The 26,403-nt window shown below is 36.6% G+C and overlaps 1 protein-coding gene across 1 annotated transcript in view; it reads right to left on the reverse strand.

The window, feature by feature from the left end:
- cdh6 (cadherin 6) overlaps nucleotides 1–25,238 on the reverse strand; it is a 39,818-nt gene extending 14,580 nt beyond the window's left edge. Inside the window, exons 1-7 of the mRNA XM_051092614.1 lie at nucleotides 25,143–25,238; nucleotides 9,042–9,378; nucleotides 6,128–6,422; nucleotides 4,284–4,403; nucleotides 1,983–2,156; nucleotides 1,170–1,357; nucleotides 779–1,029 (exon numbers count right to left, since the gene is read on the reverse strand). Coding sequence (XP_050948571.1) covers nucleotides 779–1,029; nucleotides 1,170–1,357; nucleotides 1,983–2,156; nucleotides 4,284–4,403; nucleotides 6,128–6,422; nucleotides 9,042–9,254 — 1,241 coding nt within the window. The 5' untranslated portion in view covers nucleotides 9,255–9,378; nucleotides 25,143–25,238. The remainder of the gene's footprint in view (nucleotides 1–778; nucleotides 1,030–1,169; nucleotides 1,358–1,982; nucleotides 2,157–4,283; nucleotides 4,404–6,127; nucleotides 6,423–9,041; nucleotides 9,379–25,142) is intronic.
- Nucleotides 25,239–26,403: the final 1,165 nt, after the last annotated feature.

Genomic DNA, 26,403 nt, shown 5'->3' on the forward strand with positions numbered 1-26,403 from the left:
AGCTTGTAACTTGGCAAAACAGCTTCCCCAACACTGGTTTGCATAACGTTAACAAGACTGATCCTTTAGAGCGGGAGACACTTGAGAAGGCTTGATGCACACCACAGCTTATAACTGCATGAAATCCCACTGCCCTGAGCCCACACATGCCCAGTTCCCATTTGTTCTTATTTCAGCAGAAGATCACAATATTGCTCTTTCAAATGCAATCAATCAGTGGGATTGTTCAATTTCCTAATTAGCCTCCTGATGTTCAGAGCGACAGTGTTGCTCGTGCTTCTGATGTCCCTGATAATTACCAGCCCTGAAGTCCTGTTGTCTGCTGCAGAGGGCTTTTTAATTGCGCTTCCATTCTGCGTTCTTATTTACTGTGGTCTCCGGAGGGAAAACCATCCATTTATTGTCCTCCTGAGCCTTCCGCATCAGCTTTATCATTAGGGCGCTTTGGACAGTGATAATATCCTCATTTATTCTCATAATTGTAGTTTATTACAATTATCTCATAAAGATGCCGCGATTGAAGGACCTCTTGAATTAAATGTGAATTTAATAAGCATGCTCTGAGGAAGCAGTCCATCTAAGCTCATATCGCCACAGCTTCAGATAGATTAATCAGGGTTTCGCGATTACCAGAAGGTCACCGGAAGAAACGGGCAGATGTTTAAGAGGCTTGCAAGCTATTGTGTGCTGGGAAATGTGCATTTAAACAGATTTACCGCAATCTTGTAAATATAGATGATGGAAACAACGTGGGATGATATTAACACAAAGCTCTTACTTGACCGGACTGCGGCGGATGTCAGGATCCACGGCGCTGACCGATCCTATCACGGTACCCACAGCCGCATCTTCTTTCACCTCCAAAATGTAGCTGATTTTCTCAAATTGAGGGGGCTCATCCACATCCTCAACACTGACCCTGACGGTCGCCATGTCCTTAGCGTCCATGCTCAGAAAGCGTGTGTCCGGATGTGTGTTTTGGACCTGGATCTGAAGCACGTACGATTTCTTCTTTTCATAGTCCAGAGGCTGCAACAGAAATAAATTCCCAGGAATTAACAACCCACACAGGGTCAAATTTTCAGTACAAAAACCTGCATTTTATTCCCGAACTATCCAAGTTTAAACCTTTTCGAACCTGCATGAGTGAAATGAAAAATCCTCTGTACCTTCTTAACGGTAAGTATGCCTTCTTGGGTGTTCCTGTCAGTGCTGATGTCGAACACATCCAGACCGTCTCCGCCAACAACGGTGTAGTCCATCTCCGCGTTTCTGCCGACGTCGGCATCCACAGCCTTGATCCTGCCAACTGATGCTCCTACCTTGGTGAGCTCTGGAACGCTGAACTGATATATACCTGAGGAACATAATGTTAACGTCAGGGTTTGTGCTTAAAACCGTGAATTCTCAAGACTCCTCTTTTTTTCTTGAGAGAGAATCTATAATGTAAACGCTAACTACAGCAAAACCAAAAGATAGGTTTGGAGGAACAAATCGCGTTTGACAATCTACATTCGAAAATCTACATATCTGATCCCTGCTTCTAACTCTGTAGCCAATTAAAGTGTCTTTTTTAAAGCGGAGTCTTGGTGTTCTCTTTACGGTAATAAACGGCGAATGTGACCGATACTGTGCCGCCTGCTATAAATCCGCTTTGTGCTCATACCCTGCATTTCTCTGATTAACATGACAGAAATTCCAAGCATTTTCTATTTGCATGCAGGCTAAAAGAATAGATTATATTAAGAGAAACACAAAAGAGTAAGTGAGCTGAGCCCACTCTGTCCATTTAATCAGGATTAGCACACGGACCTCACGCAGTTGCTAAAGCTTTGCCACTAACCATTTTCTTTCACACAAAGATAAAAAGTGTTTTTTGAAGTTTGTGTATTGTATTTCTTGGAATTATGGAACAAATGTCTTGTGCAAATATTAGATTGATAATATTTATGCATTTACATACATATATGATGCATGCTTACTCTGTGTGAAGCGAGGGGGGTTATCGTTGACATCGGTGAGGCTAATGTTTACTGTGGTGGTGCCAGTTAAGCCCCCCTTCTGGCCGGCCATGTCCTTGGCTTCGATCACCACCTGGTAATGCTCCCTCTGCTCTCTGTCCATATCGGAAGGTCCCAAAGCTGTCCGGATTATACCTGAGGGAAAGATGGTTTATTTTAATTTGTCAACATCCGATTCAGCCCAGTTCGCAGTGGCAGCTGAGTCTTGGTTGTGTTTGAACAAAGCAGAACTAATTGTGTACATGCATTGAGACTGACATTTTGCCGTAGAGATTATTATAGGCAGCAGCTGCTGATTGAGAGATCGCTGCAGGTTCTGAAGAAACAAGACCTTGGATTATTAAAACTGGTGTTTTACAAGCTAAACCAATTTGATCGCAAGCAATTTCAGAGTAAGACAGTGTTGGACTTGTTTGGCAGTTTTGGACCAGCAATTCTTTGCAAGAGAAGTGAAGTTATTTTTTTTTTTGTTCCACAGCAAGAAATATAATATCATACAAGACATAATGTACAGGTATGTAAATACAGTATGTATACATTTGAAATAAATGATTAAATAACTAATAAAAAAAAATTCGATTTTAAGACAACATGTAATCACATATCCTTAATCTCCATCATGCATAAAAAATGCATAATTATTACATTTTTTTTATATTAATTGTGTATTTACATGTCACACGAATAAAATAAAATAAAATAAAATAAAATTAAATTAAATTAAATTAAATTTCTCAGATCCTCTTCAGACCATGTTGGCAAAAAGTTACGGAATTCAAGTTGATTAGTCAATCTGTTCTCGAATAATGCGTGAGCGAATTCGACAAAGAGTATGCAAAAATGGATGTGAGGCTATATCTCTGGTTTGGTGTATTGAGACCAAGCTTGGTGTGTGTTATAACAACCATGACCTGAGGCTACCTGCATAGTTTCGGTGCAGTGCCGCAGAGTGGTCAGGAGATATGAAAAATGGCTATTTTTGCTTTTAACTTCTGAATGATTTGGCCAAAAATTGTCTCCAGCCAAAAAAACAAGTCTCTTTAGATCCAGAGGAGCATGCCGAGATGAACCATACCCAGTTTTCCCATGTCAATAATTTTGGGTGTCAGCCATTCATGCCGAGAACATAGATACCAATTATGCCCAAATTGGCCGAAATTCCTGTCCACCATTTTGATTGATGTTTAAAACCCACTTTTTCAAAGTCCTCCTTGAATGTTGGTCTGATTTTCACCAAATTTGGCTCGGATCATCTTCAGACCATGCTGGCAACAAGTTATGGCTTTCACATCGATTTACGAATCGATTTTCGTTTAATGCATTAATGAATTTGCTGGAAAGATGCCAATCAGCATTTTAGGCTGTATCTCTGCAAAGCTTTCATATATTTACACCAAACTTTGTATGTGCCACCTTACACTGACCACGCCACTTCATTTTGGTAACAGCGCCACCTGTTGGCCAATAGTGATAAACCATTCATTAACCATTAATGGACAGGCCGAACTTCCTGTCCACAATTTTGATTTATGTTGAAAACCTATTTTTTCTAACTTCTCCACAACCGTTTGTTCTATTTTCATTGAAAATGCGAGCTACTGGATAGTGTTAACCAATAGCCAATATTTTTTTATGGGATTGTGGGATTGCATAGTAATTTTACTTTCTGGTTTGTAACTCTGTCAGTCCCATCCTAATTTTTTCTCTTTGCAATTCCCGTTACGTCATATTACAGAAGTAAAAGGCTTTCAAACAGTGATTCACGTTGACTTTGAACATGAATACGCCTGACTTCTCGGTTAGGACCAAAAAAGGCGAAAGGCAAATCCAGTAATTCACGTAGAGAAGAACCCAGGCCCTGCTGCTTCTTTGAATGGCACAAATGTTCCCAGATTAACCCCCACCTCTAATGAATATCCCTTTTTTTGGTCTTAGGATTTCATGTGCTCATGGACATCATCGTTCGTGTCCCATCTGGGCTAAAGCATATCAGTGTTAAGCTGGACACTAATCTGCCATGGGAGCTTTTGTGTTTCTATTTCTCTTTTGTTTAAACAAAGACCTCTGCGGGAAATGTTCCAGGGCACACATTAGCAATGATTAAACTCGCTGGGCGAATTTTCTCAGCTAAAATGCTTGAACGGCAGAGCTGCAGTACAACCCTTGCCCCATATCAAATTATACAGATACACACACTCTCTTGGTGTCTTTCTGTTTATCTCGCCATCTCTGTCTGTGACATAACAGTTCAATGGGACTGACCTGTATTTGGCTCTACTGAGAAGTATGGATGACCCTGGCTGATGCTGTAGGCCAGCTTTGCGCTGTAGCCAAACATTTCATCATCTGCATCCTGGGCGGTAACTTGGGTGACATAGGTGCCTGAAAAACAAGAAATCAGTTCAAGGAAAAGTTCACCTACAAACCCGAAAAATCTGTTATTATGTAGTCACATTATGTTTGTTATGACTTTTGTCCTTTGGTGGAAAACAAAAGGAGGAAATATGAATGTGCTTGTTACTCTTGTCCATGACTAATGAATTGGGACTGAAACTTTCAAGCTTCAAAAAAACTACAAAATACTATTGAACCATTTCAGTTTGTAAAACTTGATGAATCGGACTGATTTGGTTCTCAAGCTCAACTCACTGATTCAGGAATTCAGCTGCAGCAGTTAATAGTTCTCCAGGGTAAGATTATCAGTGAATAAAGGCTAAAATAACTAATTTGCATCCTTTTTAAAGCTTAAAAAGCTCTAGTCTGCAGTTAATTAAAATGCATGGACAAAATTGACAAGTTTTCAGTTTGGAATTACATGAGGGAGAGTAAATAATAAAAAAGGATTATTTTGGGTTCAATTTTTCTGTAAAGTGATGCTTTACATATTAAAATATGATGTTACCCCATGATTTACTCATCCTAGTTTTATGACTTTCTTCTTTCAAACGAATACAATCAGAGTTATATTAAAAAAGGTCCTGGCTCTTCCAAGCTTTATAATGATAGTGAATGGGTGTTGAAATGTTGAAGACCAAAAAACTGCATCAATCCATCATAAAAAGTGCTCCACATGGTTCTGGGGAGTTAATAAAGACCTTCTGAAGTGAATTGATGCGTTTTTATAAGAAAAATATCAATATTTATAACTTTGTAAACCATGATCTCTAGCATTCACGAGAGAGTGGTGTTCCAGTGGATGACGTAGGAAGTAGACGTAGCGTAAACAACTGAGAGGTGACAAACACGGTAGCATAAGGAAGCAAAACAAAACAAGGATTAGGCTGCGTTTACACTAGTGCTTTTTCATTTTAAAACGGTGATGCCTATCATTTATACTAATCCGGCGTTTTGACCCTCGAAAACTGAGACTTTTGAAAACGTTGCTGACTCTGTTTTAGTTTGAAAACTCCGGGGTTGCATTTCAGTGTAAATGGACCAAAACAGACATTTTCGAAAACAATGGCGTGACTGCCCTCATTCTCTCTAACATCAAATCGTTGTACCCATAGACATGTATACATATCTATGGTTATACCTGCACAAATGGTCATATAACATGTGTTTTCGGTTGAGTAGTGTAGACCCAGATTGTTTCTGGAATGCAGTGAAAATACCAGTGTAGATGAGAATTGTTTTCAAACGCGCTAGTGGAACAGGGCCTTAGACGTACAAAAAGATATAAGCCAATATAAGCTAAGAAGAGACTGGTTTTCTTTTGCTGTAAACAAAACTTGGTTCTTGCAAGACTAGCATACTCTCACAGGAGCTTACGCTACACCTACTGTACATCCTACGTCATCCGCTGGAATGCCACTCTCTCAGGAACACATGTACGACAGCTTGCGGAAGCTAGAGTTTACAAATTTTTTAGAAATTAGCTTCAGAAGGCCTTTATTAACCCCCTGGAACTGTGTGGAGTATAAAGCTTAGAAGAGTCAGGATATTTTTTTTATATAACTCTGTATTTGTCTGAAAGAAGAAAGTCATACACAACTTGGATGGGCATTTTTGGGTGAACTATCCCTTTTGTTCTGTTCTACAGTATTTATATAACTCATGTGTGCTCATGAAACCTTCAATCTGTTTTCGAAGCTGCCGAATCTTACCAATGTGTGAGCGCTCAGGTACGGACGCTGTATAAATCTCCTTGTCAAACTTGGGCTCATTGTCATTGATGTCGTGTAGTTTGACAATAAACTCTGTCTCTGGCTCCAGCGGGATGTTGGTCTTCTTGTTGACAGCCTGGGCTCGGAGCGTGTAGAAAGGTTTCTCCTCCCTGTCCAGGCTCCTGGTAGCATGCAGATCTCCTGAGTTGGCATCTATCACGAAGATCGTCCCCGCACCTTCACCACTGAGAACGTACTTCACCGTGCCGTCTCCTCTATCCATATCAGAGTGAAGCTGTTGAGAGGAAGCAATTCAAGCATTTCATCAGCACCTCCGCTCATTCTGCTGTTGATAGGGCTCATGAATATGTATTGCATTCAATATTCTGAATGTATTCAATATCCGTTGATTTTGAAGGAATAAAACAATGAAGAAATACTACAGGGGAATGTAGCAATAGACAGGTACTCCATGGTAAATATGTGAAAATGAGGCCTTGTGGAATTGAATTCTGATGGCATATCAGATGAAAGTACAACACGTTGAATGTGCAATCAAGCTGAATGCACATCTACTGCTAACGATGACGCTGCCACATGACATCTCTCGGTGCAACCGCTTTTGTCTGATGCTCACAAGGTAAATCAAACTTTTCTGCTTCTCGTCTTTCAAAGATGTCTGGCTGTTTTTGAATTTGTGATATTGACTATTGTTAGAAGAAATGGCTGAATTGATTGATAGGAACATCACACTTTAGAGCTGAAGGTGTGATGTGATTAGCTTCGACAATGACATCTGATAGAGGAGTGAGTGAATGATTTGACATTTCTTTCCACTTGAATGAGCCGCTTTGTTATAGTAAAATAGGGTAGTAAAATACAAAAGACCATTCAAACACAATGGCTCTTTTGCTCTTCGTCATTTTCCCTCTGAACATTTTAGAAATAGCTGCTTCTACTCCACATTGACTGCTACATGATCCAGACACATAATGTCCATAGCAACAATGAGAGCTTTGTGAATTCTGCGCTTACAACATCCCACATGAATAATCCAGTGGTTGGTGATCCTTTGCAAAGCTTTCCAGTCTCTAAGTCAGTGGTTCTCAGACTTTTCAGGCCAAGGAGCACCTTTGATCAAATCAGAACATCCAAGTACCACCTAATAAATTCTCCACTCTGGGAGTGCAAGCTTAAGGACTGCATAAAAAGACAGTGCCTTATTTTGATTAATATCAATATTTCTGTAAAAACCCTTATCATTGCCTTCCCTTGCCTTATGCAGAAAGGCATTTACAAGAAAAACTTTAAGGATTTCAGGTTTTGTTGTTGTTACTACACAAATCAAACTTATTGATACTCAGTACAGTATAGTATACACAACCATTTCATAAGTTTGAATCTGTAAAATGCTTTAATGTCTTTCATCCTTTAGAGGTCAATCATTCTAATATGCTAATCTGGTGTTCATTTTGTTCATATTGGTATGGTGATTTTGGATATTTAATTGTGAAACGCTCGTAAAATGCACATTTTCCCTGTTTTTATACACTGCCATTCAAAAGTTCGTGATCAGTACGATTTTTAATGTTTTTTAAAGAAGTTTCTTATGCTCAAGGTTGCATTTATTTGATCAAAAAACCATAAAAAACATTATTTTAATGTAAAATAACTGTTTTCTATGTGAATATATTTTAAAATGCAATTTATTTCTGGGATGCAAAGCTAATTTTTCAGCATCATTACTCAGTGTCACATGATCTTTCAGAAAACATTTTAATATACTGATTTATTATCAATGTTGAAAGCAGTTGTGCTGCTTAATATTTTGTTGGAATCTGTGATACTTTTTTCAGTAAATTAAATAAATAAATAATAAATGCAAATAAATTAATACTTTTATTTAGCAAGGATGTTAAATTGATAAAAGTGAACTTTTTTATTAATCAAAGAATTGTGAAAAAAAATCACAGATTTATATTTATATATTCAAAAAAATATTTAACAGCTGTTTCCAACACTGATAATAAATAATAAATCAGCATATTAGAATTATTTCTGAAAGATTCAGCTTTTTGCATCACAGGACTAAACTATATTTTAAAATATTATTATTTTCTACTATTATATTTTAAACTATTATTTTAAACTGTAATAATATTCACAATATTACTATTTTTTCCGTATTTTTGATCAAGTAAATGCAGCCTTGATGAGCACAGGACATGTGAAAAAATTTCTGATCCCAAACTTTTGAACGGCAGTGTATTGACTTTACATTTGCCATCATTTAATCTTTAATAAAGTGAATAATTTAATAACACTGTTAAATGTATTCTTATTAATGTAACATTTTCATGTTGTACATTAATTTTAGCTTTAAAGTTAAAATTACGATCGACTTATCTGTAACAGTCAGATTTTTAATACTTGTGCGATTTTTCATATACATATTGAAGATTTAATTTTTTTTTTCACTAATGTGTCGCTTACCTCGTTCTTTTTTATAACATTTTTTAATGAATGAACAGGTTAAACTGATGACCTTATCTTTTTAGTATTGTAAATTCTGAGTTGTCGCCTACAAACAGAGGGCCACAGTTTGAGATCTTCTGCTATAAGCAACAGTATCAGGCTGTTATATTTTATTCTAATCTTTGATCCTCAGCAGCTCTGAGCTTCAGATGAAGTGTGAGGTACCAGGGAGGTCAGATTTCACCCTGCTCCTTATCTCAAATCCAGCAGGCTCTATGCTGGAGATCCCTACATATGACATAGCCAGAGTTTTGATCATTCCCTGTTTATTAACCTCAGAAGACAGGAGTGATGAAACCAAATGTATCTCTGCAATCGACTCCATCAGCATTACTCCAGCATTGCTCATACCCTGGAAAAGAAAAAGCCCATCTCATACCTTGCCGATGTACTGGTGCTCCGTTCCTGTGTATTCCTCTTGCAGAAAAAACTGTTTCCACATCCATCCTCTTTTCGAACGTCTGAGCAAGTCTTTGTCTTGCCGTCCTTCAATTTCTTTGGTTTTCCTTCGAACTGGCCCTCTTGAAAGGGCAACTGCATTCACACTCTGGTGTGCACATGCCCACAGAAGAAGTACAATCCAAGTCCTCATCTTTTCCGCTCTTAGGGTGTCTTACAGGGGGATAATGATCCTATCTGCCAAAGTTACAGAGCTCTGCAGTGCAGGCGGCAGCCACCCTCATAGTCCTTCCTGCTGCCAGCCAGCCACACAGTACCTGTAATAAGAGAGAGAAAGGAATTGAAAAACAATCAGTTATTGGGCGAAGTCTCCGAGTGTTATCCCAAGGCTGCTGGCAATGCTTCCCTTCCTAATTAAAGGCAACTCGAGCTACTGTATCATACGACAGCCATCCCCTTATTAAAGATATCTTTGAAACATTCTCCATAAGACACCGATTCCACCGCAAGTTTTGTGGCCGAGGCTCTGATATCTATATAATTGGCGTCCCACATTCATGAAGTATAAAGCCAGAGGCCATTCAAAGTGCTGCAGCCATCACTATAAAAGGCAGAAAGGCTTTTTTCCACCTAGCCATTAACCTCTGACTCTTAAAATACTGCAAAGCGGGCCAATGGGCGAGCTCTCGCAAATCTGTAATCAATGAATCAATACGCATGCTCTCTAAATGCCCCGCTTTAAAGATCTAAACACTCGCAGCGCTATTGAATTCAGCCGTCCCTCAAAAAAAAACCCAACAACCAGTGCGCGTTGGGTTTTATCAGCATGCGCGGTCACAATAGCCTGCTGGCTCTGGACTGACCTGCTGGAATGACAGTCTGAGAGACAAAAACATCCTGCCACCACATAATAATCAGCAATCAGCACGTTTCCTGTTTCCACATCAATCTGCGGCTTTGTCTGCGACCGAACGCCTGCCCTCGCTCCCTCTCGCACTTTATCAAGCAGATTGCAAATGTGATTGCGCAAAGTGGCGAAGGGGAGACGCGGGCCTCTCAATGAATCGCGTCTAAGTACCTCTGGTTTTTTGATTTACAATATTGCTCGCGACATTCGCGCACCTCTCTCCGTCGGCGTAGAAAATGCATCAGGTCAACATCGCCCTTCATCCGGGACGAGAGACCGGCGATTCAGATGGAAATGCACAATTGCAATGCCGAATTGACTTTCGTAGTTCCTGTGCGTGACTTAAATGGTGCCGCTGTTCGCCTAATAGTGCTTTCCATTAGCTCCATTATGTTCTGCTTTATGAATTGGCCTAATTGAATTAGGTAACAATAGATAGCACGGGATATTGATTTGCTGTCAAAGTCAATGAGCCAGAAATTATCATGGGAGCTCTACGTATGTATAAATATAAGCGTGGCATGATTCCATCTGTGTAGTTTAGTGCGGGAAACGGGAAAGCGAAATGGGAAATGCGGGCCCTGTTATGTCCAACAATCATGGTTTATGGATGCTGCTCTTTAATGAATTTCAGCCACCCAAAACTCCTGGGCAAAGAGAGCGGGCTCCTGGAGCACATTAGTCAAACTCAGGCAGCCATTTTGCTCAGCTCTGTGACCTGGCAAATCCCTTGACACAGTCCTGCCGGGGGAACTCAGCTGGATCTAAAGCGGTTTTGTTACATGGTGTGTCAGAGTGAACAGACACAGTTTCCAGCACAAAATGTCTGCTCGTTCATTTACAAGTCCATCCTGCTGAGAGGGAGATGGATAGTGAAGGATGAAAATTCCCCTGCTGTCCTTAAATGTAAGCACAAACCTCGGAGAACTCAATGGGACACTATGGTTTCACACAGCACTTCATTTTACAGACTCACTGTTGTGTCATTTTGATACATGCTGATCCACAACTACGGACTCTTTATGTCAGTCTTGCACTGTGAAAGTCATGATTGAGTACCTTAAAAGGATAATTCAGACGAAAATGAAAAAATCTGTCATCATTTACAGCTCCAAACCTAGGAAAAGCCAACAAACAATAACTGTGAAAACTTAAACTAAATAATAGTTTAGTTTCTGCTGCTGCATGTTCTGAAACCCCTCAAACCCACCATTATCATAAAGTAAAGGTGCCACTAGAGGGTGATAATACAAATGTCTATTAACCTCATTCTGCATGACTGACTTTCTTCTGTAAAATGCAAAAGAAGATAATTTTGAAGAAGAAAAAATTTAATGTTAGACACCAACGATCCTTAAAATCCCACAAGAAATAGTCTATGATATAAAGTTAATTAATATTTGCTTCACTTGATGAGTCTGTGGCAATAATGTAAAAAATAACTAGTAGAGGGACCAATTCTTACTATTAACTGCATGACCATATTCTATCCCTAATCCTACCCAATATCTAAACTTAACAACTACCTCACTAACTATTAATAAGCAGCAACTTAGGAGTCTATTGAGGCAAAAGTTGTAGTTAATGGTTTATTAGCAAGAACTGAACCTTAAAATAAAGTGTGACCAAAATAACATTTTGACACTGAAACATAAACATATATATATATACACACATACATATAAATAATACCTTTTATTGTCATTGCATGCATCATACAACGAAATTGCATCTCTCTCATAAAAAATGTAACTATACTCATCTACAATGCACACTCATAAAAAAACACACATATAAATAAATAAATATACATTAAAAAAAAAAAAAAAAACTTTAACCAATGTTAAGGTGACTTGTGCATTTCATTGCAGTAATGTGGCACAGTCCATCATCCTTCCAAAATTGTAAGGATAACTATGAAGAAAGAAAAACAGGGAAGAAAGAAAGAGTTCAGTTCGCATATGGCTGTTGGGTAAAAACTGTTTCTAAATCTGGAGGTGATATATATATATATATTTAGAAACAGTTTTTACCCAACAGCCATCTTCTTATTTCTTATTCTTCTAAATTCTGATTTTAAATTAGAACTTTACTTAATTTGTTTGCATTGGAGTGACTTCCGTTTTTAAGCATGCTTTGCATGGTGAAAGTAAATGCTAAAAATAAAACTTATTTTTATGTAGATTTCGGAATGAATGACAGGAGAATGTTAGTGTGTTATATTCTGAGATTTAGAAACTGGTTATTTTATTATTATTATAACATGAACATGATCAAACTCAAAATAAGATTTTTGTTCATTACAAAATTAACACATGTTGGCAATTAAAGAGATAGTCAATTTAAAAATGAAAATTCTGTCATTAATTATTCATCCTTATGTTGCTCCAATCCCGTAAGACCTTCGTTCATCTTCAGGAAAAGTATTCTAAAAAAGTATTCTTGTAGCTTACAGTTGAACCACTGATGTCACATGGACTATTTTAATGATGTCCTTACTACCTTTCCTGATCTTGAACACGTCAGTTGCGTTGCTATCTATGCAGGGTCAGAAAGGTAACAGATTTCATCAGAAATATCTTAATTTGTGTCCAGAGATGAACAAAGGTCCTACGGGTTTGGAACGACGTGTGTGAGTATTTAATGACAGAATTTACATTTTTACTTGAACTATCCCTTTAACTGAAGCTTCAGTGTTTAATTTCACTGTCACTAAATAGAACTGCAAAAATAATGAGTCTTCCCAAACATTCTCGCTGTCAGCAATTGGTCAAAAACCAAATAGCCCCGCCCTAAACTTACACCACTGGCTGAGCCACTGTTGCTGTGTCAGGTTGGTGTGGAAGCACAAACAACCAATGTTTTGAAAGCACGCCAGACCACAGCGTTTCTGTAGAATACATTACACACATCACCTTTAAACTGACTCTGTTACACTAGCATGTTTACATTTTTCATGTTTCAATTAATGCAACGATAAAGTAATTAACTCACCGGGTGCCTGCCATAAACAGGGCCGCGGTTGTCTGCTATCCAAAACACAGACAAAACAAATTAACCTCAATGGCACCTCACTTACGTCTGCCTGAACGTTATCTGCTGTTATTTTCAGATCAGGCAATTTACCATGCAGTCTGACCTTGAGACATCAGATGTCCTATTTTTATTTTTTTTTTTTGGTTTTGTTTTTATTTTTCTTTCAAAGACACAGTCCCCTCAGAAGCCCTTCGGGAGCACGAGCGAGGCGGGGGCTGACAGGTGAGGGAGGAAGACACCTGTGGAGGACGCGGGGAGTCGGTCAGGCGGCAGGAAGCGGGAGAGAGAAAGCGAGAGAGAGGCGGGGCCTCGAGCGCGGCCCTCGCTGAAAGCTCTGCCACACTGCAGACAGCCACAGCAGCCCTGATAAGTCCCACAGGGGCAATTAGGAGTGAGAGAAGGAGAATGTCAGCCACGGGCAGCGAGGAGGGAGGCGACAGGTAACAAGTCTTGCAGCAGGAACACAGACCAGCAGAGCAGAGAGAAACAGAGCTAGCTAATGCCACACACTGTCTCCGGGCTCTCTATTAAAATGAATAAGGCACCGGACCACCACCCATTAACTAGAAAGACTAGACGCTACGGCTCTTAAATAGGTCATTCTTGTTTGCATAGCCAAGGTACATGATATAGCATCTCATGATAGCGATAGCATAAATGTTTGATTTTTCTGAGCCGTGCGAATCTCGTATTTGTTTATTTATTTTTTTCTGGCCTCCGCTTAGAAATTCTCATGTAGCTTCTGGCTACATCACATCTTAGTGAAAACACTAAGAGAAAACTCTCCAGCTAGTACTCATCTCGCTCGAGCAAATGGTAGGAGACATGTGCCATGTTTGATTGCGGTTCTCTTCCTACCGCTGAGCAACAGTGCATGAGAGGCAAAGTCGAGATCAGGTGAACACAAATTCAGTCAGGGTGGCACACTTAAACAGATTCAAGCTTCTCTTCGGTCCGTTCAGTGCACTTGCCTGCCAAGCAGCGTATCCGTGTCATTCCCCAGGGCATGGTGGGTAATCGATATATATTGATTTGTCTGTTTGGGGGGAAAAGGGCTGTCTAGACAGCTGGGTTTTTGAATGCTAAGGTATCACTTATCCTGCAACACTCTAGCTCAAGCTCAAGCGATGATTGATTTATTCATTTTAGACATACGTTTTTTCCCATATCTGACCTACCCTACATTTTGCCAGGGCTATTTATACACATCACTTGAGGTTTAAAAGCAATAACACATTTACCTGACGGCAAAAAGGCTAAGATGTGGAATAAATCGGTGATGAGAAGGTAAATACTGTGCTGTTTCTGCAGCTGACACAACTGAAAGTACTAGAGTATCGCATAACGGCACACAATCGATTGATATACTGTTCTTATGATCAATAGTGAGGGATTATTTTAATGTTAAGAATTAAGTATCCAATAACTGAAATTCAAAACTACATTTGAACCATTGTTTTACTTCTGCTATTTGACACAAGTGAACTTCAACTACAATAGCAACATATACATTATTATTATTATTATTATTATTATTATTATTATTATTTATTATTATTATAATTATTACTATTATTATTGTTGTTGTTGTTGTAGCAGTAGTGGTATTGCTAATAAAAATATGATATAATATAACAATATATATATATATATATATATATATATATATATATATGTAATAGCCAAATTATATTAATTATGTGTTTATGTGTCTGTCTAATATATATATATATATATATGTATAAATATATGATAAAATATTATTATTAGTTATTATCATAACGCTAAAATATAATGCATATTATTGCCATAATAATACATTTTATTATTTATATATATTAATATAAAAAAAATTATTTTTGCACTGCAATAATAATTATTTCAATAAATATCATAATAGTAATAATATTAATAAAAATATGATACAATGTAATTCATATAATTTAGCTATCATATATATATATATATAATCATTTTTAAAATATTTATTACTATTAATAATAGTAATAATAATAATAATAATTATTATTATTATTATTATTATGCAAAAATATACATATGTATGTGTGTGTGTACATACACAGAAAACCATTTTAATTATTGTCATTACAATCAATGATAATAATTATATATATATATATAATTATTTTGTTTTTAAAATCAACATAATTTATATTTTTGCACCATTATTATTATTATTATTAATGATAATAATATGCTAAAATACAATTTATATAATATTGCTATTATATCTTTTTACACAATCAACATTTGTTATTATAAATAATTTATAGTATTATATAAATATTTATATATTTGCACTATAATAACAATAATGATTATTATCGTTACTAATTAAAATTATATATATATATATATATATATATATATATATATATATATATATTAATTATAAATAATTTATATTTTTGTGCCATTATTATTATTATTGTTATTTTTATTATTATTATTACTATTATTAATGATGATAATAATAATAATATGCTAAAATACAATTAATATAATATTGCTATTATATATTTTTTTATAATATTATATAAATATTTATACATTTGCACTACAATAATAATAATGATTATTATCACTAGTTATTAAATATATATATATATATATATATATATATATATATTTCAACATTTAAATTAGTGATAATGTTTAAAAGATTATTATTAATAATTATTACAATGATAAAATATATAGCATATTATAGCTATAATTTTACTATTTATTTTTAAATTTATTATGATAAAGAATTAATATTTTGCACTGTAGTTTGTGTAATATTTTTTAAAGCTACAAATTTCAAACTTAAATGGCTGTTATTTAAAAAATGTGATAATGCATAAAATTTCAGTACCTATTGTTGGTTGCTATTCTATAGAGACTTGCCAAATAGACCCATTGTTAAAGAACTCCTATATGATTAGGTTGAAAAGTATGAAAAGTATGAATATCAGTCAAAACGGATTATTCCTACACATAAAAGGAGCGACTTGTTAAGACACAGCACACGCAGCATGTGACTAGATGGCTGGAAGTACTTAACCAATAGGGTTACCAAACCATAGACTTAATCCTCAAGCCCCGACCCTACAAGACACAAGCGTCGCTCGACCCTCCGCCATAATCTCCCCGGCAACATGTGCGCCTTAATCTGAACAGTAGGAGATAATGGATTCAAATGTTGGAGGTCTTTTTTTGCTCAATGGGACGGCCATGTGCACACCAACACAATTAGTGTCAGGGAGCGCTGCCCGTACCAGATGGGTCCTCTTAATTACGTAACGAGAGAGGCCATAATGTGATCTGGAAGCAATGTTGTGCCACTGACTTCGAATCTGCTTTTCCTGGTCGGCCATAATGACGGTGAAAGCGTGTGTTTTTGCTGCACAAATTGCCTGGAGCAGACCGCACTGTGTGCTGAATTAAAGCAATTTAGCCAAACCTGCTAAAATCAAATGTTCCTCAAATCCCCATTTAGTCGCATAGCGTTCATTTGTTCACGAGAGCGTCGCGTGATAGACTGCAGCTTGCCCTTCCTTTGTCGATTCCTGCAGACTGTTCAAATAGATAGCACAAAACACCTGTTAACCTTTGTGGCAGTGTGGGCCTAGCGTTTACAGCGGAGCTGGAAAGGTTTGCCTGTAATCCCATAACAGCATTGTGGGGTGTTTGTTTAGGGTTCCCCTCACGAGGCACAGGAGAAGCCGTGGGAACCGCAGTTTTACGGCCTGTGTAAAGAGCTCCGCGGGAGCCTACGAGACAGCAACCTCCCTTCAGCATTGTGATTCAGCCCTGGAATGCAGCTCCCATTGCAATGCAAATGCCTCCACGTCTGGTTGTTTTGTGCGCGCGCGTTTACGTGCGTGCTTGTTTACTTGTCACTTCCATGACTGACAAATACGCAAATCACAAACACTGTGCTAATAGAGTTTGCAGAGGCTGTCAAAGTCAAACAGACTCTTTCTCGTATCATAGTTGATATTTATTGCGTGCTCTACCCTGAAGGCCCTTTTACAACTTGACAATGCCATTAACTCATCCTCAGACTCACAACATCTTGTAAGTGTGGCACCTTTACCTTGGTAAACACTAGAGACTTGTGTTCCAGACAGCCTGTGACGTGGTTGTTTAACCCCCAGACTACGTTTCAATTTACGGCCGGGATTTACATAAAGGTATCTAAATGGAACCGTTCCTGGCTTAGGTCGTAATTCATTGTGTTGTTTAATGCCTCTAACCCCTCGCTTTGTAGAAGAAGCCTTAAAGTTGGGATTTTACAATCAAGGTAACAATGCTTCCATTTCAAAAGGTCACACCAAGTCATCTTGATTGCAATCACAACAAACTCTGACATTTGATTCGGCTTCTTTGTTGATATTATAGTTCAGGCCCCACACGACAAGGAAAGAAAAAGTATATATCAACAGGAATAATCGATAATGACATTTATTGACATTAACAAGCGCAGCAATACAATTGAAAATCCCAATGCTCTGTGACCACAAATAAATAAACCCTGTGAGCGGCAACTGGAAAATTCTTCGTATTAAAAGCCACCGTATATGCCAAAGGCAAACGGAGAGCAAAGGTTAAAGGCTGTTGATTAAAACTGACTTCTTTTCGTTTTTATTTTCTTTTTTTCGGATTTGGCTATAAAATGGATCGACCCAGGATTTTTCAGCGCCGATAAGAATATATATATATATATATATATATATGTATATATATATAATGGTATGGGTAATACACAACAAAAATGCTACAATAGTTTGCCTAAATAAATTCAAAATAAAAACAAAAAACTATCGTTTTAATGCTACAAGTGAATTTACTAATATTGTGTATTACAATGAATATGAAAAATGGAATTGATGATTTGCTTAAGATCATATTTAACAGTTTTATCAAAATATTAGTATTTTAAACATTCATTTTAAGTAAGTGTTAAGTGATGGCAAGGATGACCTTATAATAAATAAGTCTGAGAATTCAGCATTCTCAAATTCAGTTTCAAATTCAGTTTTATCAAAATATTAGTATTTTTAAAAATCAATTTTAAGTCAGCATTAAATAATGGTGAAGATGACCTTTAAGTTTGAGAATTCAGCATGCACAATTATTTGTAAAAAAATAACTGATAAATGTCTGATATTAAAATTCTATATAGTTTCTCTAAATTACTTAAATAGTTTTAGTTTATTAATACTGTCTTGAATATTATAATGAACATGGAATATGTATATACAAAGTAATATTTGATAAAAATGTACTTGAGAATTAGATGATGGCAAATGTATTTACATGAAAAAATATGAGAATGAGCATGAAGAAGCATGCACAATTACATATCCAATATCAATTGATAAAAAAATGCAAATAAATAAATACAAGAATAGGCCAAAGAAAGAAAGAAAGAAAGAAAGAAGCTGATAACTGAGTTCCAACATATTTCGCATACCTACTTCTATTATAAAACAAATTAGTTTATCCTTTCCATAAAACCTAATAGGCCAAAAAACAAAAACAAAAACAAAACAAGAAAAATAAGCAAATAACTGATAAAGTTTCAAAATGTTGTGCATACCTACTTCTATTACAAAACAAATTTGTTTATCCTTTCCATAAAAACTGATAGGCCAATAAAAAAAACAAAATACAAAAACAAAAAATCCTTGTCATACCAGGCTGCATCTCATTTACCATTTAATACATCAGCCATACAGTAATCTGTATGTGGTTTGTATTTCTTGCTCTTTGCTCTTGGGGTTTGTGGCCTTTCTGTGACCACATTCTGACTGTGTCGTCTTCCAGGTAATAACTATTTGCTTTTGGGCCATGCTGCTTGTATGATAGTTTGTTTTTCCAAGGGTAAATATATCAGTATCGCTGTTTCGGTGCGAGATGTCACCGGCGGAAAATATCCAGGCTAGATTGTCTGACCAATCTAGGTTTGAGACAAGCGTGATTCCTCAACAGAATGGACATTTTCGGTGCTGGTGTAATTCATATCACACACGTCCAGGGCAGGTTGGAAAATTGGAGAGCTGTAGCACATTCTGCCTCATTTTGGACTGACTCGTACGTAATAGGAGAAAGCAATCAATTGAAAGAACCATGACAACTGAGAGGAACATTAATGACATTAGGCCTATTATTGTGCCTGAAAGTGGACTACATGATTGGATGCTGCCTGCGCAGATAGCCAATTTTTGACAACCCGGCTCTGGTGAGTAATTAGGTGCCGCCACATATTGTGGACACAGTTTCAACTTCCAAAGGGAGGAAGCTCCTCAGTTATGCAAATTTAGACTGTATTACAAGAGGCTATGCTGAAGGAGATACATGAGCGCTAGAGTTCAATGGGCTGTATTTCAAACACCAGCCACCAGATAATTAGCAACACGCAAATTTCCATGCAACTGGGACTTGTTTTCTCCTCGTGTAACATGGTGGACATCTGGAGTCGGTTAGAGATGTCTTATATATGACTATAAAAAATTGATCGAGAGGACTCGTGTAGCCCTGCGTTCTTGGGTGGAGAACTTGCCTTCGACATGTACCAGCCACAGCGGATCACATCAGCAGAGACAGCCGAGCTGAGCAAGTCACTGCAAACATGAATCAAAAGTCACTTCAAACACGAATCAAAAACTTTGAGAAGGATTTCCGATTAAAGCCTCTCCCGCCTCGTGAAAACACATTCGAGCTGCGTTCCTGTGCTAATGACAACACTAAAATTAACCTAATTGGTAACACTTTACAATAAGGTTCCATGTTAATGTTAATTAACTAAAATGAACAAACAGTACATTTATTACAGTATTTATTCATCTTTGTTAATGTTAGTTAATGAAAGTTGTTTATTGTTAGTTTATGTTAGTTCACAGTGCATTAACTAATGTTAACAAGCACAACTTTTGATTTTAATAATGCATCAGTGAATGTTGAGATTAACATTAAGATCTATAAATGTGTTAGAAATATTGTTAATTCTTCGTTCATAAAAACTTAAGTAGTTAACTTATGTTAACTAATAAACCTTATTGTAAAGTGTTACCACCTAATTTTAATGATAAATGATTGTAAAAAAAAAAAAAAAAAAAACACGTAATTGGATAATAAAAAGGTTCTATTAGGTAATGTTAGCTAATGTATTAACTACCATGAACAAACAATGAACGATACATTTATTACAGTATTTATTCATCTTTGTTAATGCTACTTAATGAAAATACAGTTGTTCATTGTTAGTTCATGTTAATTCACAGTGCATTAACTAATGTTAACAAGCACAACTTTTCATTTTAATAACGCATTAGTGAATGATGAAATTAACATTAACTAAGATTAATAAATGTGTTAGAAGTATTGTTCATTCTATGTTCATGATAACTAAAGTAATTTAATTATGTTATGAACCTTATTGTAAAGTGTTACCGCTTAATTTTAATGGTAAATGACTGTATAAAAGCTTTCCTTACCCTGCAGTAAGTAATATGGTGATACAGTTCTTGTAAACTTACAGTTTTTGGAAGTGAAAAAGAGCAAGTACTTTTATAATTTACCATGAAAAATGTAAATTGAAATTCAAAATGTTTCAAGACAATGGTTTTTCATTTAAATAACTAGGTTTCTTAGGTTGTTTCTTATCAGTTACGTACATTAGGGTTTTATGTTGCATCTTATGTTGTTAAATTGTTGCATTTTTTTAAGTTTTGTGTGTGCTGTTGTCACATATTACCTATTTTGGATTTTTACGTTAAAGTTTGGTTTAGTTTCCTGTTCTTATTTGGGAGTTGTGCTCAGTTTCAAGTATCTTGTATTTTTTTTTTGTTAATTTTGTTAATAAACTTTTAACTTTTACACTGTGCACCTTCTATATATTAAAATTTTAAACCCCAATTGGTGGAAAATTTGGGGTACTTGTGAGGAACTTTAATTCATCATGTAGCTTTCTCTTTACCACCTGAAGGTGGTTGTCAGTATATTATAGATTTTAGTATTTTGGTACAGTAACACTATTTTAAATGAATGAAATGTGAAGTTTTTTTAGGTCAAATTTTAGTTTGGGGACCAATTCTCATTATCAACTAACTATTAACTATGACTTTTGCCTCAATAAACTCCTAATTTGCTGCTCATTACGTAGTTGTTAAGTTTAAGTATAGATAATGCAGAATAAGACATTAATATATGCTTTTTAAGTGCTATTAAAAAGCCAATATGCTAGTAATATGCACGCTAATAAACAATTACTTAACAGTGAGAATTGGTCCCTAAGAGTTACCCTTTTTTACTTTCAAATTATTTTGGTATAGTAACACTGTTTAAATGAATGAAATACAAAGTTTTTAGGCCACACTTTAGTTTGAGGACCAGCTGTCACTAACTAACTACTAACTATGACTTTTGCCTCAATAAACTGATAATTTGCTGCTTATTAGGTAGTTGTTACGTTATGGGAGATCTAAAATATGGTCATGCAGAATGAGACATTAATATGTGCTTTATAAAGTACTAATAAACAGTCAATATGCTAGTAATATGCATGATAATAAGCAGCTAGTTAATAGTGATAATTGGTCCCTAAACGAAAGTGTTACCGCTTATTATTTTAAATGTAAGTGATCTATATAACATATAGCACTGCCACCTATTTTACAGATTTTTTTTATGGTGACTATTTTGTGAAATATTAATGACCAAAGGATCCAAAAGCACCACAAACGTTTGATCCAAACCACACCCCACCCTTTTGACTAACCGTACACACTCAGAAGACTCAGATTTGACCTGAAGTTTCCCTAATTCACCAGGGTCACTGTGATTAAGATGGAGGGGAGTCACAGGTCAGAGCAGTCATGTGCTGCCTGAATAAATCATCTTACATAAACGCAGTCATGGCAGGACCGCCAGCATGGTGTCTCTGTCATCAGCATTCTTATTTCACACTGCACTCTGCACAAAGAGAGCAAGCGATCCTTATTTATTCTAAAGCACCAGCCTGAATGGTAGAAATATTCATTGTGCATAGCGAATTCCGTTTCAAGTTTGTTTTTCATCATCAATGCTATTTTTTCCCCCCAAATTCCCTCCAACTCGCGCTCTCTGTGATCTGCCCTGTCATCTTACACACTGAATGATGTGAGGAGTATGCTATGGAGGACGTCCAGAGCTTTCATATACCAAGGCTATTTCCTATAGGGACGTGTGGTTGAAAGAAAATAAAAACACCCTGCTGTAAGATGTAAACTTATTATCATAGACAGAAACCGAGGAGAACGTATTTTCCTTTGTGAACCCATTTAAAGATTCACTTGAGACGCTGTTTCATTCGTTCGCCTCCCTCCATCCCCATCTCTACGAATTAGTAAACAACAAGACCGAACACGAACAAGCCAGGAAACTGAAAACAGATAGCGGACGATGAATTGGTGAAGAAAATCAATCGTCTCGTATTGGACTAAAGCGGGTGTAGATAAACACTGTTCTATTGATTTTGGAAGTGTTCTACACATCAGAACAGCAAATTACCCATATCTTGGAAAAATAAGTTTAAACTCCAGTCGCGCTTTTCTCGATCATGTTATTTCGCAGTTCAATTGTCTGAAAGTGCTTAATTTTTGGCGATATTTATGAGGGGGCTCCATTATCAAGGTAAAAGCAAGATGGAGCTCCATAAATCACTCTTGGGTGAAATTAATCACGTGCATGTGCTAATCAATGTTATCCTGCTTCATCTCCTGCGAGCAAACACAGCTTTTGCTGGGCCTTTGTCATGTCAGGTGACAGATAGCTCTGATCTAATTATCATACAGAGCCTACTGAAACATTTGCATACAGGCATCCTCACAATCTCAGAACTCTCAGAACTTTTAGAACTGTCAAAGTATAAAACTTTTGATGAAAAAGGACACTGTTGTTTGCCAAAACATCATATTTTAAAATCTGTTTGTTTGAATGTAACACAACAACTACGACAACTGCCATTAAAATGCCTTTTTTTTGTTTGATGTTTTTAAATAAATAAAAAAAGCTCTCAGACAGCCTCTCAGTTTTAATTAAAATGCCCACAATAAAAACAACAAACACGCATGTAATTCTCCATTCAATTGCGATGTGGCTTGTTGTCAACAAGTCAAAGGTCATGTGGCCTTACTATCATGCAGACTTTGGCAAACTACTCTGAACCCAAACAGAATTGCAAGTATTTTCTAACCCTTTGATTATTAGGTGACATGTTTGTCAAAATGCTAACATTTAAATGACAAAACATGTTGTATGTGGTAGGCACCTACATTTCCTTCCATTATCTTTTTTGGAAATTCACATTTTGCATCAAATCTACCTTTAGAAATAATGTATGAGGGTTGTGTGAGTCTTAGGGAAAACCCTACTGCATTGTAAATCCATAGATAACCACATCAAGTGTTATTCCTTTAAAAAGGAGAACTGAAAATTGCAAATCTTTGCAGCCAGGGTGCTATTAACTAACATCAACTTGAATAAACCCAACTACCAGTTTCCTTATCATTTCTCAAAAAAAAAAAAAAAGGATCATATCTAGGAGGTCTACTGTTTGTTACGGCCTAAAATCCGATCAAAGTCCAAGCAAAACACTACAAGACAATCCATATACCGAAGACCACAGTTGCTCAACCAATATTTGCCAGACTAAGATATGTTACAACGTGTCAAATCCAGCAATTTACGGGATTAAAAACAGCATCGCCACAAAGGCCGGAAAGAACAAACATGAATATCTTTTTGTACTCGTATAACAAAATAATTACATAGACAAATTAAAATACCTCACAATATCTCACACATTTTAGAAACGCTTGCAACAAGTGTGGTTCTTCCTCAGAATAAAATCTGAAGGAGAAGTCCTGAATTTATGAATAATTTACATAATGTAGAACAACTTTAATCAATCCACCCAGAAATCTACAGGTGCCTGACATAAAAGGGCTCAAACAGAGCTACAGTCTGAACATGTTCCCACAGCTTTTGATCAGTGAATTTCCATGACTTCTCCATTACTTTTTCAGTCATCCTTGATTACTGGATAAGACTTTTTAAAATAATTTTATAGAGACTGTACTCACAGAGTGGTGTCTAGCCATTTCCCTTTTTACATAAGTAGAAAAATATCTGTATATTTATGATTTCATTATCTCGCATGACTCTTTACAGATATGGTCAGTTTGTCCACAAATATTAAAGGTAACGTCTGTTTTAACAGGCCTGATACTAAAATACAGCGAATGCTGTAACAGGGTTTAACACGGAGAATCTCTGTCATAAAACCTCTGATATAACAAGTACTGATAAAAATAGCTGTTGCATATACATGCTGAAAACTGCAATTATTTTCAGTGTTTTCTCTGAAAAAAAGGCCTTGAAATGTAAATAACAAAGGATGTTCTGCCCCACTCCACACAGCAGACGGACAGTGAGCACACTGAATAAAATGTCAGCCCTCTAAAACTAGAAAATTAAGTTTAATTGCAATTTTAAATTGTTAGTGAAATCATCACATCACCACCTGCAGTGATGCAGTTATTGCACTTTTCACTCCTTTGAATTCAGTTACTGATGAAGACAATTAAGCTGAAACTATAAAAACACTATTAAAAAGTTATTATTGTGGCAAGTTATTGATGGAAACAAACATTAAAACATTTTAGCACCAGCTTAAATGCCAACTGTAATACTTAAACTTGTTTTATTAACATATTAAATTCTAATATTACGTTTAGCATTAAAAACAAGAATAAACAACGCTATCGCGTACAGTATTATAAAAAGCCGTATAAAACTAAAGCGCTCTGAATAACAGGAAACTGCCTACACGAGCCATAAACATTAAACACGCAGAAATAACATCATAGACATGTTTTGCTATAATAAAAATCACTTATATGTTGCTTAATAGTTGTAGTTTAAACAAGTATCCGGGCCAATTTTGACAGCCATCATCCAGGCGCATCCACGAAAGTCAGTCTACGGCATAAGCACAGGCTGTAGGGGTCAAACAGCGTGTGCATTCAAAGCACATCTGTTTAAATAAACGCAAAATTTAGATAAGTCTAGTTCATTTCCCTCACTTACCTCAATGCTGAGGAGTCGAGAGTAGTCCTGCTTTCGATGTGTATCCGCTGAGCGCTGTGAAGACACTGTACTGTGTGGACTCCCTGTCTCTCTCTCTCTCCCCTCCCCTGTGCGCAGCATCACCGCTTGCTTCACCTCTCTCTCTCGGTCTCTCTCTCTCTGAAATCTCGTACGGTCTAAGCGACAGAGCCGCTGATTGGCTGTCACTCGTAGCGCGGTGACTGAGAGGGATCATGAACATTAAGGGATGCGAAAGTAGTTTGAAAATTAAGCCTGCGTTATGTGATATCGTCGCGTCTGTTCAAATATTTGGGTCACTACTATTAACTCTACTTTGATTTAGTTTATCATTAATCTATTTTTGGCTGTGGAGGAAAAAGGCAGTGGCGGATTTAAAACAAACGAACAAACTAAACTTGTGTGTGGGATATTTCACTCAAGAACTACATTTGTGTTATGTTAAACCTGTATGACTTTCTTTTCTGAGGAGCTCAAAAAGGCAGAATATATGGACTGACAGCTTTAGTCATCATTCACTTTCATCTTTTTTTCCATACAATGACTGAAGCTATCATTTTTACATCCTCTTTTGTGTGAAGAAAGAATAAAGGCGTATGGGATTAGAACAACATGAGGCTGAAGTAGGCCCACATGACAGGGTTTTCTTTTTTTGGGTGAACTATCCCTTTAAGTCTTCAGAATCCTGAACATGTTTTGGAGATGGAGAACAAGCTTTTTAGTTTATTTTTCAAAGACTCTGACTTGGTGTCATAAATCTATTGACCCCGTGTAGCTGTTGTGGGCATGAAGCCTACCATTTTGCACTGAAGTTTTGCTGTCCATGTATTTTTCTGCTGAGAATCAAAACCCCCTCAAGACCCCCGCCTGGCTTCTTTTGCACTGTGATGCTTTAGCACTTTTCTGACTAGTGATAAAAGAATTACTGATGTACGATCTCTGGTTATAGAACCAGCTGTACAGTTAGATTCCATAAAAAGAGAAATGCATCAGGCCGCCTACATCAGAAGCTATTATGTTCTTGGGCTTGTTGCATTTAATGGAGCTCTAAACGAAATTTTGGGAGGAGCATGTTTTTCTACTCCTTGTCAGTCATAAGAATACATAAACAGATGCTCCCATGACAGTTGTTCTCAGACATTCTTTATTTTGTAGAATCTCTACTGAATATTAAATTATATAGTCAATGGGGGAAACTTAGCACTTGAGCCTTCCATTACGGACAGCAAGCCAAATCAATTTA

The sequence above is a fragment of the Labeo rohita genome, chromosome 2 (genome assembly GCF_022985175.1).
Source record: "Labeo rohita strain BAU-BD-2019 chromosome 2, IGBB_LRoh.1.0, whole genome shotgun sequence".
Taxonomy (NCBI): Eukaryota; Metazoa; Chordata; class Actinopteri; order Cypriniformes; family Cyprinidae; genus Labeo; species Labeo rohita.